The sequence below is a fragment of the Schistocerca nitens genome, chromosome 12 (assembly GCF_023898315.1).
Source record: "Schistocerca nitens isolate TAMUIC-IGC-003100 chromosome 12, iqSchNite1.1, whole genome shotgun sequence".
Taxonomy (NCBI): domain Eukaryota; kingdom Metazoa; phylum Arthropoda; class Insecta; order Orthoptera; family Acrididae; genus Schistocerca; species Schistocerca nitens.
The window spans coordinates 172,134,638-172,152,395 of NC_064625.1; the positions used below are offsets into that span (position 1 = coordinate 172,134,638).

General features: G+C 44.2%; 1 protein-coding gene across 1 annotated transcript in view; it reads right to left on the minus strand.

Annotated features, from left to right (window-relative positions):
- Nucleotides 1–15,502, minus strand: part of LOC126214987 (carbonic anhydrase 2-like) — a 92,572-nt gene extending 77,070 nt beyond the window's left edge. The window contains exon 1 of the mRNA XM_049941618.1: nt 15,415–15,502. Coding sequence (XP_049797575.1) covers nt 15,415–15,502 — 88 coding nt within the window. The remainder of the gene's footprint in view (nt 1–15,414) is intronic.
- Between the last annotated feature and the right edge of the window lie 2,256 nt (nt 15,503–17,758).

Here is a 17,758-nt window from a genome sequence, read left to right on the forward strand (position 1 = left end):
GTACAGACTGGTACAGACTAACGCAGACTGACTAATCGGAGGTCTGTACACTCGTTATAATACCTCGAGCGTTCAGGTATCACTGCGCGAGTGTGATCCGCAAGGAGGAAAGGTTCTACGTTAGCAGCAATCTCATAGGCTGCGTTACATATTAACACGCGGATCGGCGGAAGCAGAATTTGGTCCGTCTCTATGGCACCGCCATCTCGTAGTCCGGAGACGGACGAGCGCTGCGCCTGCGCTGTTGTGCTTAGCGGGGCGCGCTCTGGTGGGAAAGTTGTGTACGCGCTGACTACGTGGAACTATGTACACAACAGTATGGTACATTTGTAAAGGAGATCGCATATAAGAAGCTGGAGCGACCTAGTCTCGTGTACACTCGAGTGTTTGGGATCCGAACCAAGTCGGATTAAAGGAAGACATCGAAGTAGTTCAGAGGCGGGGTCCAATACAGATGGTTCGAGAGCTCAAATGTGAGTCCTCAACCCCTGAACGAACACAACTGAGAGAAATTTAGAGAACCGGCAATATAAGTTGACTGCCGAATGATTCTGCTGTTGCCATCATAATACTATGCGTAAAAACCACGAAGATACGAGAAATTAGGGTTAATATGGAGGCATATACGTGCTATTTAAGTTTTGGAAGCACATGAAAATCCGTTGGGGCCAAGTGGGGACTGTACGGAACATAATCGATGACAGCGAACCAACAGCGTTGGATTTTCAGAGATGTCAAAGCGCCTGTGTGTGGCCTAGCACTGTCCTGCTGATGGAGATGATGCTCCATGTGTGGAGCAACTCTTCGTACGCGAATCTCGATTACAACATGATGTTTCTCACTCATCGATGTACACACATAAAAAAAATGTTTTGCATCATTTCGGTTCCGAGAGTTCCGGAACTTGTACAGAAAATTGGAATAGAGATCAATATAAACATCATTTCCGCCCTTTTTATTGCTCATGAAAACCACACATTGTATATTGTATCACCATACAGCGAAACCATCAGAGGTGGTGGTCCAGATTGCTGTACACACCGGTACCTCCAGTACCCAGTAGCACGTCCTCTTGCATTGACGCATGCCTGTATTTGTCGTGACATATAACCACAAGTTCATCAAGGCATTGGTGGTCCTGATTGTCCCACACCTCAAGGGCGATTGGGCGTAGATCACTCAGAGTGGCTGGTGGGTCACGTCGGCCATAAACAGCCCTTCTCAATCTATCCCAGCCATGTTCGATAGGGTTCATGCCCGGAGAACATGCTGGCCATTCAAGTCGAGCCATGTCGTTATTCTGAAGGAAGTAATTCACAAGAGGTGCACGACGGGGACGCGAATTGTCGTTCATGAAGAGGAATGCCTCGCCAATTCGCTGCCCATATGGTTGCACTATCGGTCGGAGGATGGCATTCACGTATCGTACAGCCGCTACGGCGCCTTGCATGACAACCAGCGGCGTACGTCAGCGCCACATATTGCCACCCCAAAACTGCAGGCAACCTCCACCTTGCTGCAATCGCTGGACAGTGTGTCTAACGCGTTAAGCCCGACCGGGTTGCCTCCAAACACGTCTCCGACGATTGTGTGGCTAAACGCATATACGACACTCATCGGTGAAAAGAATATGATGCCATTCCTGAGCGATCCATTCTTCATGTTGTTGGGCTCATCTCTACCGCGCTGCATGCTGTTCTGGTTGCAAAGACGGACCTCGCCATGGACGTCTGGAGTGAATTTGCACATCACGCAGCCTATTGCGCACAGTTTGAGTCGTAACACGACGTCCTGTGGCTGCACAAAAAGCGTAATTCAACATGGTGGCGTCGCTGTCAGGGTTCCTCTGAGCCACAATCCGCAGGTAGCGGTCATCCACTGCAGTAGTAGCCCTTTGGTGGGCTGAGCGAGGCATGTGATCGACAGTTCCTGTCTCTCTGTGTCTCCTCCATGTCCGAACAACATCGCTTTGGTTCACTCCGAGATGCCTGGACACTTCCCTTGTCGAGAGCTCTTCCTGGCACAAAAATAACAATGCGGACGCGATCGAACCGCGGTACTGACCGTCTAGGCATGGCTGAACTACAGACAACACGAGCCGTGTACCTCCTTGCTGGTGGAGTGACTGAAACTGATCAGCTGCCGGAGCCCCTCTGTCTAATGGGCGCTGCTCGTGCGTGGTTGTTTAAGTCTTTGGGCAGGTTTAGTGACATCTCTGAACAGTCAGAGGGACTGTGTCTGTCATACAATATCCACAGTCAAAGTCTATCTTCAGGAGGTTAGGGAACTGCGGTGAGGCTAAATTTTTTTTATGTGTGTAATTACGTTACACATTGCCATGTTACACGCTACGCTTCGGAGACTTCTAGCGGCAGAGTGCTGCAAATGTGTTCTCACGAAGAATAAATTTATTGAGTGTTAATAACATTTGTCCTCCCCCCATGAGCCATAGACCTCGCCGTTGGCGAGGAAGCTTGCGTGCCTCAGCGATACAGATGGCCGTACCGTAGGTGCAACCACAACGGAGGGGTATCTGTTGAGAGGCCAGACAAACGTGTGGTTCTTGAAGAGGGGCAGCAGCCTTTTCAGTAGTTGCAGGGGCAACAGTCTGGATGATTGACTGATCTGGCCTTGTAACACTAACCAAAACGGCCTTGCTGTGCTGGTACTGTGGACGGCTGAAAGAAGGGGAAACAACAGCCGTAATTTTCCCCGAGGACATGCAGCTTTACTGTATGATTAAATGATGATGGCGTCCTCTTGGCTAAAATATTCCGGAGGTAAAATAGTCCCCCATTCGCATCTCCAGGCGGGGACTATTCAAGAGGATGCCGATATCAGGAGAAAGAAAACTGGCATTCTACGGATCGGAGCGTGGAATGTCAGATCCCTTAATCGGGCAGGTAGGTGAAAATTTAAAAAGGGAAATGGATAGGTTAAAGTCAGATATAGTGGGAATTAGTAACGTTCAGTGGCAGGAGGAACAAAACTTCTGGTCATGAGAATACAGGGTTATAAATACAAAATGTAATAGGGGTAATGCAGGAGTAGGTTTAATAATGAATAGGAAAATAGGAATGCGGGTAATCTACTACAAACGGCATAGTGAACGCATTATTGTGGCCAAGATAGACACGAAGCCCATGCCTACTACAGTAGTACAAGTTTATATGCCAACTAGCTCTGCAGATGATGAAGAAATTGATGAAATGTATGACGAGATAAAAGAAATTATTCAGGTAGTGAAGGGAGACGAAAATTTAATAGTCATGGGTGACTGGAATTCGTCAGTAGGAAAAGGGAGAGAAGGAAACATAGTAGGTGAATATGGATTGGGGGGAAGAAATGAAAGAGGAAGCCGCCTTGTAGAATTTTGCACAGAGCATAACCTAATCATAGCTAACACTTGGTTCAAGAATCATAAAAGAAGGTTGTATACCTGGAAGAATCCTGGAGATACTAGAAGGTATCAGATAGATTATATAATGGTAAGACAGAGATTCAGGAACCAGGTTTTAAATTGTAAGACATTTCCAGGGGCAGATGTGGACTCTGACCACAATCAATTGCTTATGAACTGTAGATTAAAACTGAAGAAATTGCAAAAAGGTGGGAATTTAAGGAGATGGGACCTGGATAAATTGAAAGAACCAGAGGTTGTAGAGAGCTTCAGGGAGAGCATTAGGGAACGATTGACAAGAATGGGGGAAAGAAATACATTAGAAGAAGAATGGGTAGCTTGAAAGGTCTCTGTTGAATTCCTTTCATGTTAATTTCTTAAAACTGTTGTCATTTACGGCATAAATTCTAAATTTACTGTGGTGTTTCTGACTATCTGTGAGGAGACTGAGCAGTGAAACGTGTTACTTTTACACATAAACAAGAACAATCTGTCACACTACTACACTTTAAAGCACAGTTTATATGTAATTCTTATATGTAATTCATGTCACACAGTCTCATACGGAACCTACATCCACTTTCTTTTATATACTGTATATGATAAGATACTGTCATCCCCCTTCCCTTCTGTGTGAGAGGATGAATGAGCAAATGTGTTTCTAGTTGCATGCTTGATGGTAGCAGACAAACCTGTATGCTAGAGAACAGTAGGACCAACGTCGGAACAGGTAGCTACGCTTTCTAAAAGCAAAGAGGTTTCTATTCTTAGTGTGGTCCTGTCCGTCCGTTGTCATGTTGGTGTAGGAAGCTGCGTCTCTGGTCACTTCCGTTTGTATCTGTTAAGCACGTTCGGTAGGAGCCCAGGTCAGTCTGTCCGTGGCGAGCGTCTGAAGTGGTAAGATCTCCGGCTAAGCGCGTCTCTGCTAAGTCCGTAGGACAATGGATTTCTTAAGTTCAGCCTAACTGAAAATTTAATCACCTTTATTTCAGGTTTGGATCTAAAATATCTAATGTTATCTTAAATTGCAACGCATTGTATTTCGAGTGTGAAGTTCAGAATCTCTTCCAGTAGTTGCTTTGTCACTACTTTGTGAGTAAAGTGGAACCACGTGTTGATCAGTAACTCTAACTAAGGTCATCAATATTAAATGCTAATGTGCGTGAGATTATAACGTCTCGTCTTGACAATATTTTTCAACATAGCAACTTTTCTTTATGTTCAACACACGTGGGGTGTACTTTGTGAGACCAGTACCACGTGCTTATACAATTGTTTGACCCATCAGGTTAATAGTAAGACGATAGTAACCAGTTCGAGGTTTTTCTTTTGTAAATTGCTTTTCGATCTAATTTATTTTAATTATCATCATTATTGTGGAGTTACACTCTTTGTGTAAACCAAGTTGACCACGTGAAGCATGTGGTGTAATCATCAAAGTAGCCCTCAGCTATTCTTTTCGGGAAGATTTCACAGAGAGTTAGTATGAATTTAGTATATCAGTGTGTGGTAATTACATGACGGACAGGATTGCGCTACGAACGTAACTTTTTTGGGTGGTAATTGAATCGGTGGGTTGTGCTTAATTTCCTCTTGCATATGTTTCAACGTTCTTCGTGTGTTATTTTATGAATGCAGTGTTGTATGCAGTCTCCCAATCTTGGCTCCATATTTGATGTGTTCCGTACGATTACAAACTCACATTTACACAATCCTAAATAAGGCACCAGTTTAGTTATGAATCAAGTTTGATATGCTGAAATTTTAACGGAACAATGATCAATGTTAAAATAAATGTCCAAATATAAACTGATTTATTTCTTTTTATATAAATTGTCTTTATATATATATATATATATATATATATATATATATATATATATATATATATATACTCCTGGAAATGGAAAAAAGAACACATTGACACCGGTGTGTCAGACCCACCATACTTGCTCCGGACACTGCGAGAGGGCTGTACAAGCAATGATCACACGCACGGCACAGCGGACACACCAGGAACCGCGGTGTTGGCCGTCGAATGGCGCTAGCTGCGCAGCATTTGTGCACCGCCGCCGTCAGTGTCAGCCAGTTTGCCGTGGCATACGGAGCTCCATCGCAGTCTTTAACACTGGTAGCATGCCGCGACAGCGTGGACGTGAACCGTATGTGCAGTTGACGGACTTTGAGCGAGGGCGTATAGTGGGCATGCGGGAGGCCGGGTGGACGTACCGCCGAATTGCTCAACACGTGGGGCGTGAGGTCTCCACAGTACATCGATGTTGTCGCCAGTGGTCGGCGGAAGGTGCACGTGCCCGTCGACCTGGGACCGGACCGCAGCGACGCACGGATGCACGCCAAGACCGTAGGATCCTACGCAGTGCTGTAGGGGACCGCACCGCCACTTCCCAGCAAATTAGGGACACTGTTGCTCCTGGGGTATCGACGAGGACCATTCGCAACCGTCTCCATGAAGCTGGGCTACGGTCCCGCACACCGTTAGGCCGTCTTCCGCTCACGCCCCAACATCGTGCAGCCCGCCTCCAGTGGTGTCGCGACAGGCGTGAATGGAGGGACGAATGGAGACGTGTCGTCTTCAGCGATGAGAGTCGCTTCTGCCTCGGTGCCAATGATGGTCGTATGCGTGTTTGGCGCCGTGCAGGTGAGCGCCACAATCAGGACTGCATACGACCGAGGCACACAGGGCCAACACCCGGCATCATGGTGTGGGGAGCGATCTCCTACACTGGCCGTACACCACTGGTGATCGTCGAGGGGACACTGAATAGTGCACGGTACATCCAAACCGTCATCGAACCCATCGTTCTACCATTCCTAGACCGGCAAGGGAACTTGCTGTTCCAACAGGACAATGCACGTCCGCATGTATCCCGTGCCACCCAACGTGCTCTAGAAGGTGTAAGTCAACTACCCTGGCCAGCAAGATCTCCGGATCTGTCCCCCATTGAGCATGTTTGGGACTGGATGAAGCGTCGTCTCACGCGGTCTGCACGTCCAGCACGAACGCTGGTCCAACTGAGGCGCCAGGTGGAAATGGCATGGCAAGCCGTTCCACAGGACTACATCCAGCATCTGTACGATCGTCTCCATGGGAGAATAGCAGCCTGCATTGCTGCGAAAGGTGGATATACACTGTACTAGTGCCGACATTGTGCATGCTCTGTTGCCTGTGTCTATGTGCCTGTGGTTCTGTCAGTGTGATCATGTGATGTATCTGACCCCAGGAATGTGTCAATAAAGTTTCCCCTTCCTGGGACAATGAATTCACGGTGTTCTTATTTCAATTTCCAGGAGTGTATATCACCGGTTATCGTAAGACGAGTACTAAAAGATTATAATTAATGTTAGTCTGGTTGGGAATTTGGTAAGCTAGGCTGGATACCTTGAAAACAGTTGTGCAGTAATGCAAGGTTAACTTCCTCAGGTCGCTCACAGCTTTTAGCCCACTTTTATGGTCTTGAACATCAGCACCGCCTTCAGAACAACTTAATGCAATAACATTACAAGTTTTGAGAGATGAAACAGTGAAGGCAGAAGAGGATCAAGTAGGTAAAAAGACGAGGACTAATAGAAATCCTTCGGTAACAGAAGAGATATTGAATTTAATTGATGAAAGGAGAAAATATAAAAATGCAGTAAATGAAGCAGGCAAAAAGGAATACAAACTTCTCAAAAATGAGATCGACAGGAAGTGCAAAATGGCTAAGCAAGGATGGCTAGAGGACAAATGTAAGGATGTAGAGGCTTATCTCACTAGAGGTAAGATGGATACCGCCTACAGGAAAATTAAAGAGACCTTTGGAGAAAAGAGAACCACTTGCATGAATATAAAGAGCTCAGATGGAAACCCAGTTCTAAGCAAAGAAAGGAAAGCATAAAGGTGGAAGGACTATATTGAGGGTCTATACAAGAGAGATGTTCTCGAGGACAATATTATAGAAATGGAAGAGGAGGTAGATGAAGATGAAATGGGAGATATGATACTGCGTGAAGAGTTTGACAGAGCACTGAAAGACCTGAGTTGAAACAAGGCTCCGGGAGTAGACAACATTCCATTAGAACTACTGACGGCCTTGGGACAGCCAGGCCTAACAAAACTCTATCATCTTGTGAGCAAGATTTATGAGACAGGAGAAATACCCTCAGACTTCAAGAAGAATATAATAATTCCAATCCCAAAGAAAGCAGGTGTTGACAGATATGAAAATTACCGGACTATCAGTTTAATAAGCCACGGCTGCAAAATACTAACGCGAATTCTTTAGAGATGAATGTAAACACTTGTAGAAGCCGACCTCGGGGGAGATCAGTTTGGATTGCGAAGGAATATAGGATCACGGGAGGCAATACTGACCGTACGATTTATCTTAGAAAATAGATGAAGGAAAGACAAAGCTACGTTTCTAACATTTGTAGACTTAGAGAAAGCTTTTGACAATGTTGTCTGGAATACTCTCTTTCAAATTCTGAAGGTGGCAGGGGTAAAATACAGGGGGCGAAAGGCTATTTACAAATTGTACAGCAACCAGATGGCAGTTATAAAAGTCGAGGGGCATGAAAGGGAAGCAGCGGTTGGGAAGGGAGTGAGACAGGGTTGTAGCCTCTCCCCGATGTTATTCAATCTGTATATTGAGCATGCAGTGAAGGAAACAAAAGAAAAATTCGGAGTAGGAATTAAAATCCATGGAGAAGAAATGAAAACTTTGAGGTTCGCCGATGACACTGTAATTCTGTCAGAGACAGCAAAAGACTTGGAAGAGCAGTTGAACGGAATGGATAGTGTCTTGAAAGGAGGAGATAAGATGAATATCAACAGAAGCAAAAGAAGGATAATGGAATGTAGTCGAATTAAATCGGGTGATGCTGCGGGAATTAGATTCGGAAATGAGACACTTAAAGTAGTAAAGGAGTTTTGCTATTTGGGGAGCAAAATAACTGATGATGGTCGAAGTAGAGAGGATATAAAATGTAGACTGGCAATGTCAAGGAAATCGTTTCTGAAGAAGAGAAATTTGTTAACATCGAGTATAGATTTAAGTTGTAGGAAGTCGTTTCTGAAAGTATTTGTATGGAGTGTAGCCATGTGTGGAAGTGAAACGTGGACGATAAATAGTTTGGACAAGAAGAGAATAGAGGGTTTGAAATGTGGTGCTACAGAAGAAAGCTGAAGATTAGATGGGTAGACCATATAACTAATGAGGAGGTATTGAATAGAATTCTAGAGTAGAGGAGTTTGTGGCACAACTTGACTAGAAGAAGGGATCGGTTGGTAGGACATGTTCTGAGACATAGAGGGATCACCAATTTAGTATTGGAGGGCAGGGTGGAGGGTAAAAATCGTAGAGGGAGACCAAGAGATGAATACACTAAACAGATTCAGAAGGATGTAGGTTGCAGTAGGTACTGGGAGATGAAGAAACTTGCAGAGGATAGAGTAGCCTGGAGAGCTACATGAAACCAGTCTCTGGACTGAAGCCCACAACAACAACAACAACAACAACAACAACAACATTTGTCATTTTTTAAAACGTTTTGAGAGTTTTCACTTAAAAAATTCGGAGGCATTTCCTTTCACCACGTCCTCTTACTTCGACCAAATTGTACGTTCGGCGTCGGAATTACGAATAAACCTATACTTTGCCTATCTTATTGCTGAGTTTCCAGTGATGGGTCTACGATGCTTGGCTGCTGAACTGTGATATTCAGCGTATATAGTAACGTGTTGACGGCCTGTAGCCACAAGCGACAGTAATTTTACAGGAGGACTGTTAGGGGAAATTGGTTTTAATCTTGCCACTACGGTAGGTTTTCTAGCGCAGCCGTCACACATGTTGTATTGACTCGGTTTCTGTTTCAGTGAGGAGAGGCTACGAGCTCCGACTAACAATCGCCAAGTCCTATTAACACTGTTCCCTTATCTTGCAAGGTCAGGCGCACTAATTAACAGGCAGGACTGTCACAACTTCGTCACTTATCAGGAAAGGCGTGAGATTACGTCATCCACTAGGTCATTCACATATATAGTGATCAATAATGCTCCTACATTGCATTGAGGAATGCCCGAACATACTTTTAAGTCCGAGGATTCCCCTCTGTTAAGAGGGATACACATGAGGGAACAGTAAAACTGGAAGACCAAGAACGAAATGCTCGCATTAGATATAGTGTAAGACAAGGATACAGCCTTCCACTCCTATTGCTCAATCTACACATCGAAGAAGTAATGACGAAAATAAAAGAAAGTTTCAAGAATGGGATTAAAATTCTTGATGAAAGGACGTCAGTTATAAGCATCGCTGATGTCATTGTTATCCTCAGTGGAAATGAAAAATAACTGCATGACTTGTTGAATAGAAAAAACAGTCTAATGAATACAGACTATGAACTGAGAGTCATTCGGAGAAAGACGAAGGTAATGAGAAGCGACAGAACTGACAACAACGAGAAACTTACCAGAATTGAGGATCAAGTAGACGAAGTTCAGGAATTCTACTACCTCCATAGCAAAATAACTCATGATAGACGGAGCAATGAGGACATCAAAAACAGAGAAGCACTGGGAAAAATGGTATACCTGGCCAAGAGACGTCTACCAGTTTAGAACGCAGGTCTTGAGTTGAGGACTAAATTCCTGAGAATGTACGTTTTGAGCAGCATTATATGGCAGTTACACAAAGACTGTGGAAAACCGGAACAGAAGGGAATCGAAGCATATTGAGAAGGATGTTGAAAATTAGATGGACGCATACGGTACGGAATGAGGTTTTTTTTTTACTGAATCGGGGAGGGAAGGAATACATGGAAAACACTGGCAAGAAGAGACAGGATGGTAGGACATCTGTTAAGATATCGAGGAATAATTTCCATGGTACTGGAGGGAACTGTAAAAAAACTGCAGAGGTAGGCAGAGATTGGAATACATCCAGCAATTAATAGAGGATGTAGGTTGTAAGTGCTACTCTGAGGTGATACCGTTGGAGAAAGGGAGAGAGAGAAAAAAAAGACGGAAATCTGGTATGGTATCTGATAAAGATTCCGTTGGGTCCTGAAGCTTCGTTAAATTTTAGCGATTTCAGCTTTTTCTCATATACCTGTTTTGAGCATGTTTTGCTACATAATTAAAAATTGCTCAAGACGGAATCTCATCCAGTCAGAAAGCTCGTGTGATGTTCCGTACGCTAGTAATCTCTTCATTAAGACACAGTCTGGAACTGTGTTCATATTTATCATAAATACAGCTTCCTCCAGATGTGTGTACCTGTGAGATGTTATCTGAGATGCTGAAAAGCCCTTGTTTAATCGCCGGCAGCTGCCGCTTTGAGCCACAGCTGATGTTCTTCTCCCAACACCAGTAGGAGAGCCGTTTCTATTAACTGCGTGACCGACAAGGCGGGTCTCAATAATCGTGCCTCTTTTTCAAAAATTAGAGGCCAGCCATGACGAAATTTTACCACCCTATTCATTTCGCATCCGAGAGCAGTCACAACCTTGTAACAAGTCTGACGGGTGTAGATTCTCGCTCACTAAGTGACACGCTTCGACACTCTAACCCAGGGTCGGCAAGTAGTTTTCAGTGTGTTCCGGATTCGGTGTAAAAATTTTTATGTAGGTGCAGAAAAAACTAATAATTAAAAGGTACTGTTTTTTATTTGGTTTTCAAGTCGAGTTAGTTTCCAAAAAAAGGGTAAACCAAGTAAAAACAAGTAGTTCTCAGTTAATATTGTAATATATTCAATGCGAGAAATTACATCGACGGTCTTGAGCCAGTTTTTTAAAGTTCGGTGTAAGAGGGGTATAGCAAATGCCAAGTATGTCTTCGAGGTGGGCGATATGTGTTCTTCGAAAAATTCATTTTCGTGATCGACGATTCGAATATATATGTCGAACCAAACATAGTGACGAGATTGAGAGCTACTTCCTTACAATTTTCATATTTTTCTGAAACATGTTTACCTCAAAATTCTTCAGTGGATACAGTTTTATACATTTGCAAAGAAATATCTTCTTGCAAGTCGATTATCTCCACTTGAAGTGAAGACTTTGAAACGCTCAACAACTTAGCAGCCACATCAGTCCATTCTGCCGATTCATCAACGTCATAAGGAAATTTTAGGAACTGAGACAGCTTTCCAATTTCTGGGGAGTCTTGAAATCTTGTAGCAAATTCGTCCCTTAGATCGGACAGAAATCTTACAAACACTGCAATGTCGTTTTCAGAGTTTTCTTTTTTATACTCAAGAATTGTTGGGAAATGAATAACTTCGTGCCTTGCAATATCTTTCTCAAAAATATCCAGCTTACGAGGAAAAGCAGACACGCTTTGTATCAGATCACATATTAATTTCCCATTCCCTCGTAACTCTATGCTGAGCGCATTTAAATATTTCAGAATATCCTTCAGAAAAGCCACGGCTAGCATATTGCGCTCGTTTGTTATGTTTTTTTTTCTCCCTGCGTATCCAAGATATGCAAGGAGGAGGTTACTTCTTCCTTTATTAGCCACAAACGTTCAACAACTTGACCTGTACTTAACCAACGAACATTGGTGTATTGCAGTAAGTCAGAATACGCTGCATCACATTCTGAAAGAAACTTCTTGAACTTTCGGTGTTGAAGAGAAGAATGAGATCTCATAAAATTAATCAGCTGCACCAAGCTGTCCATTACTTCTTTCAGTGTAGCACTGAGTTTTCCACGAAGGCCAGTCCGATGAATTATACTCAGATACGATATTAGACCTGGATTCTGATCCCTGATTTTCTTTGCTACACCTTTTTCTTTGCCAATCGTCGCTGGGGCGCTGTTATCATAACGAATGTTGGAATTATTAATAAATTCGTCAACAGCTTTGAATAAATCTTCTCCTCGAGTGTTACCTTTCAAAGGCAATATTGGGAGCAATTCTTCCCTGAATATCTTATTTTCAATGTCGAAAAATCTCACGAAAATAGATATTTGTTCATTATCAACAATGTCACATGATTCGTCAAGTGCAATGGCGTAGCGTGGTGCCTTTTCCAAAAGTTCAAGCAGAGAGCTTTTAATATCAGTAGTTAAAATTTCCGTTCTTCTTGTATTACATCTTGCCGACATTGGGATACTTTGAATTGCAGCGACAACATCCTTTTTTTTCTCCAGAAAGTGCCGAGGCTACTTCCAACATACATTCTTTCATTATTTCAGAATCTGAAAAGTGTTTTTGGTGTTTACTAAGTGTCCAGCACACATAACGCTACTTCTGCCGATTTTTCTTGCTCACTCATGCAGCGAACCAGCAATTTCGTGCTTTTTTCGTAAGAAGTGAGATATTCCCGTAATTTAAATTTTATCGTGATAAGTTTACAAAGCAGTTGTACATATCACATTTGTTGTTGTTGTTGTGGTCTTCAGTCCTGAGACTGGTTTGATGAAGCTCTCCATGCTACTCTATCCTGTGCAAGCTTCTTCATCTCCCAGTACCTACTGCAACCTACATCCTTCTGAATCTGCTTAGTGTATTGATCTCTTGGTCTCCCTCTACGATTTTTACCCTCCACGCTGCCCTCCAATGCTAAATTTATGATCCCTTGATGCCTCAAAACATGTCCTACCAACCGGTCCCTTCTTCTAGTCAAGTTGTGCCACAAACTTCTCTTCTCCCCAATCCTATTCAATACCTCCTCATTAGTTATGTGATCTACCCACCTTATCTTCAGCATTCTTCTGTAGCACCACATTTCGAAAGCTTCTATTCTCTTCTTGTCCAAACTGGTTATCATCCATGTTTCACTTCCATAAATGGCTACACTCCATACAAATACTTTCAGAAACGACTTCCTGACATTTAAATCTATACTCGATGTTAACAAATTTCTCTTCTTCAGAAACGATTTCCTTGCCATTGCCAGTCTACATTTTATATCCTCTCTACTAAATAGCAAAACTCCTTTACTACTTTAAGTGTCTCATTTCCTAATCTAATCCCCTTAGCATCACCCGATTTAATTTGACTTCATTCCATTATCCTCGTTTTGCTTTTGTTGATGTTCATCTTATATCCTCCTTTCAAGACACTGTCCATTCCGTTCAACTGCTCTTCCAAGTCCTTTGCTGTCTCTGACAGAATTACAATGTCATCGGCGAACCTCAAAGTTTTTACTTCTTCTCCATGAATTTTAATACCTACTCCGAATTTTTCTTTTGTTTCCTTTACTGCTTCCTCAATATACAGATTAAATAACATCGGGGAGAGACTACAACCCTGTCTCACCCCTTTCCCAACCACTGCTTCCCTTTCATGCCCCTCGACTCTTATAACTGCCATCTGGTTTCTGTACAAATTGTAAATAGCCTTTCGCTCCGTGTATTTTACCCCTGTCAACTTCAGAATTTGAAAGAGAGTATTCCAGTTAACGTTGTCAAAAGCTTTCTCTAAGTCTACAAATGCTAGAAACGTAGGTTTGCCTTTTGTTAATCTTTCTTCTAAGATAAGTCGTAAGGTTAGTATTGCCTCACGTGTTCCAACATTTCTACGGAATCCAAACTGATCTTCCCCGAGGTCCGCTTCTACCAGTTTTTCCATATCACATTTATACATTATATAATAGAATTATATTACCTGAAGTTTTTCTTTACGAGCCTCATTGCCAAGAGGAAAGTTTTTGTGAAATTGCTGATGAGTTGTTTCATCATTATCGCCATAGTGTTCTGCCAAAAGGCAGGTTTTCACACGGTAGTTCTCCAGGCTGTCCGATGCTCTGCCGTCCTCTTCAGGTCTGCATAATTTCCTCTTCCCTTTTATCATCTTGTATCTCCTTCTTCCTCTCAGTCTTCTCCCACAAACCAATCCTTCCAAAGCATCTGCTAGCAAGCACTCCCTTCTCAATGAATGTCCCAACCAGTTATTTCTCTTACAACCTTCAGCAGACATCTTCTCTCACCAAAACTTTCCAATAGTCTTTGATTACTGACTCTTTCCATACAGCTTATTCTCTCCATTCTCCTCCACATCTCAAATGCTTCTAACCTTTTTTCATCCTCTCGTCTCAGTGTCCATGTTTCTGTCCCATATAGTGCCACACTCCAGACAAAACAATTGCCAAGCCTTTTTCTTAGTCCTTTATCTAATTTTTCACGTAAGAGTCTCCTCTTTCGGTTGAATGCCTCCTTCGCTATGGCATTCGAGTTTTCACCTCCTTGTTTCATACTGTCGCTTTAAATTGCCACCTTTAATAACAGCGACAGTTTTATTACATATTAAGCAAACTGGAACCGCTTGAAGCCGTAAAACAATATTGTTCAGTCCATTCAGTCAAAAATCTATTTTCAGTGTCCACTTTTCGCCTTTTTAGGACCCATTATTAATGTAGGTTTGTATGTACGAAAAGGTTTTACACACCACAAATTGTAAAACAAATGAATAATTGCTCCGCGGCCTGCCTGCGATTGACGGAACGAAGTGAAGACCGGCCGCCCACTCCGCTCTCTTTGATTAAAACGGCAGGTTCGGACTTGTTTAACAAATGAACGAGTGAGCAGTGACGCGTGGTGGGAGGCGCTACTCGCCGAGAAAAATAGAATGAGGTGGATCGTCTCGACTAAATGACTTGCTAATCTACTCGACTAAATTTTTGTTTTTCAGACACGTTTAGTTACTAAATTACTCAGTACTCGACTAAATTACTAGCCTAGTGCGAACAAGGCGCCGGGATACTTGGTTGGACGTCGGACTGTATTTGGCGGTCCGAGGTTCGACCTTCCGCGGTCCGTATACGGTCCTCCTGTCGCCGATATCTGATCTAACTATTTTTACACGTTCCAGGAGTAAAATAACCTCCACACACAGTCACGCAAGGGCAAAGTGTGTGTGGTTGTTGCCCTCTACCGTAATTTCATACGAGTGAATGATAATAGCAGTGTCGCTACCTGTGAGATTTCTAGGCCCCAACCTGCTCTTTACGATTGCCAAGTCGCGTGCGTAACTCCCTTACGTAAGGCACGGTGTTGTGGCAGCTTACCTGGACTGGAAGCGACGCCATTGCCGTCGTCGGCCGCCTGGTCGACCACACAGCGGACGTCTCCACCACCTGCAACACGGAAGGTCATCTAGAGTAGCACTTCATTTTAATTACACTATACATGTTATCAGAATTAAATATGCTCCTTTCACAGCACAAAAGAGGCAAGTCCTGGGCAGAGTTAGGAATGTAAAAGAGAACTAGCTTTTCGACTTATATGGCAGCTTCAAATGCATGTAATTCACAACCTCTTACTTGTTAGTGTTAGTACCCATATCAGGAAATACATTGCATCGTGTCACGTAAAGTAATCTGATACATGATGTCATGTCATGTAACATGAGCCACGCCATCACGCCGTCCAACAAATGATTTGTCATGTCGTGCATTATGACACAATGCGTCATTAAAGTTTAGCATGCATGCATCCCCACTCTCCGATACTTCATCTTATAGATTCACCTCCACTCTCGATACTTCCTATTTTAGATGCATCCTACTCTCAAGAAGCACATCAATTTGTGTATTTGTTCTTACACCCATCACCATATATGTGGCATGGATTGGGTTTGGGGGACAAAGAGTCCCCTCAGGGAAAAAAGTCAATCTGCCCCCCCGCCCAAAAAAAAAGAGAAATAAAAAAAAATTGTTTTAGCGTTTCCCCAGGAACTAATCCACCCTCAGAAATTTTATTCCCTTAGAAAAACTATTTTAGCTATTACATGTATGATCTTCAGCCATATACACTCCTGGAAACTGAAATAAGAACACCGTGAATTCATTGTCCCAGGAATGGGAAACTTTATTGACACATTCCTGGGGTCAGATACATCACATGATCACACTGACAGAACCACAGGCACATAGACACAGGCAACAGAGCATGCACAATGTCGGCACTAGTACAGTGTATATCCACCTTTCGCAGCAATGCAGGCTGCTATTCTCCCATGGAGACGATCGTAGAGATGCTGGATGTAGTCCTGTGGAACGGCTTGCCATGCCTCAGTTGGACCAGCGTTCGTGCTGGACGTGCAGACCGCGTGAGACGACGCTTCATCCAGTCCCAAACATGCTCAATGGGGGACAGATCCAGGGATCTTGCTGGCCAGGGTAGTTGACTTACACCTTCTAGAGCACGTTGGGTGGCACGGGATACATGCGGACGTGCATTGTCCTGTTGGAACAGCAAGTTCCCTTGCCGGTCTAGGAATGGTAGAACGATGGGTTCGATGACGGTTTGGATGTACCGTGCACTATTCAGTGTCCCCTCGACGATCACCAGTGGTGTACGGCCAGTGTAGGAGATCGCTCCCCATACCATGATGCCGGGTGTTGGCCCTGTGTGCCTCGGTCGTATGCAGTCCTGATTGTGGCGCTCACCTGCACGGCGCCAAACACGCATACGACCATCATTGGCACCAAGGCAGAAGCGACTCTCATCGCTGAAGACGACACGTCTCCATTCGTCCCTCCATTCACGCCTGTCGCGACACCACTGGAGGCGGGCTGCACGATGTTGGGGCGTGAGCGCAAGACGGCCTAACGGTGTGCGGGACCGTATCCCAGCTTCATGGAGACGGTTGCGAATGGTCCTCGCCGATACCCCAGGAGCAACAGTGTCCCTAATTTGCTGGGAAGTGGCGGTGCGGTCCCCTACGGCACTGCGTAGGATCCTACGCTTGGCGTGCATCCGTGCGTCGCTGCGGTCCGGTCCCAGGTCGACGGGCACGTGCACCTTCCACCGACCACTGGCGACAACATCGATGTACTGTGGAGACCTCACGCCCCACGTGTTGAGCAATTCGGCGGTACGTCCACCCGGCCTCCCGCATGCCCACTATACGCCCTCGCTCAAAGTCCGTCAACTGCACATACGGTTCACGCCCACGCTGTCGCGGCATGCTACCAGTGTTAAAGACTGCGATGGAGCTCCGTATGCCACGGCAAACTGGCTGACACTGACGGCGGCGGTGCACAAATGCTGCGCAGCTAGCGCCATTCGACGGCCAACACCGCGGTTCCTGGTGTGTCCGCTGTGCCGTGCGTGTGATCATTGCTTGTACAGCCCTCTCGCAGTGTCAGGAGCAAGTATGGTGGGTCTGACACACCGGTGTCAATGTGTTCTTTTTTCCATTTCCAGGAGTGTATTACGTATTGTTCACTGTGGCTGGCAAATATTCTGGATTTTTGGCCGAAGATCAGCGACTTTAGCCTATAAATTGCAAATGCAGGTTTACCAACTCATTGCAGCTAATAAAGCTCACTGAAGTAGGGTTAAGGCGTAAAAAAGCGCGAACATGTCAGCATGTTTGGATTTAAATTTCTTTGAAGCTGCCAGATA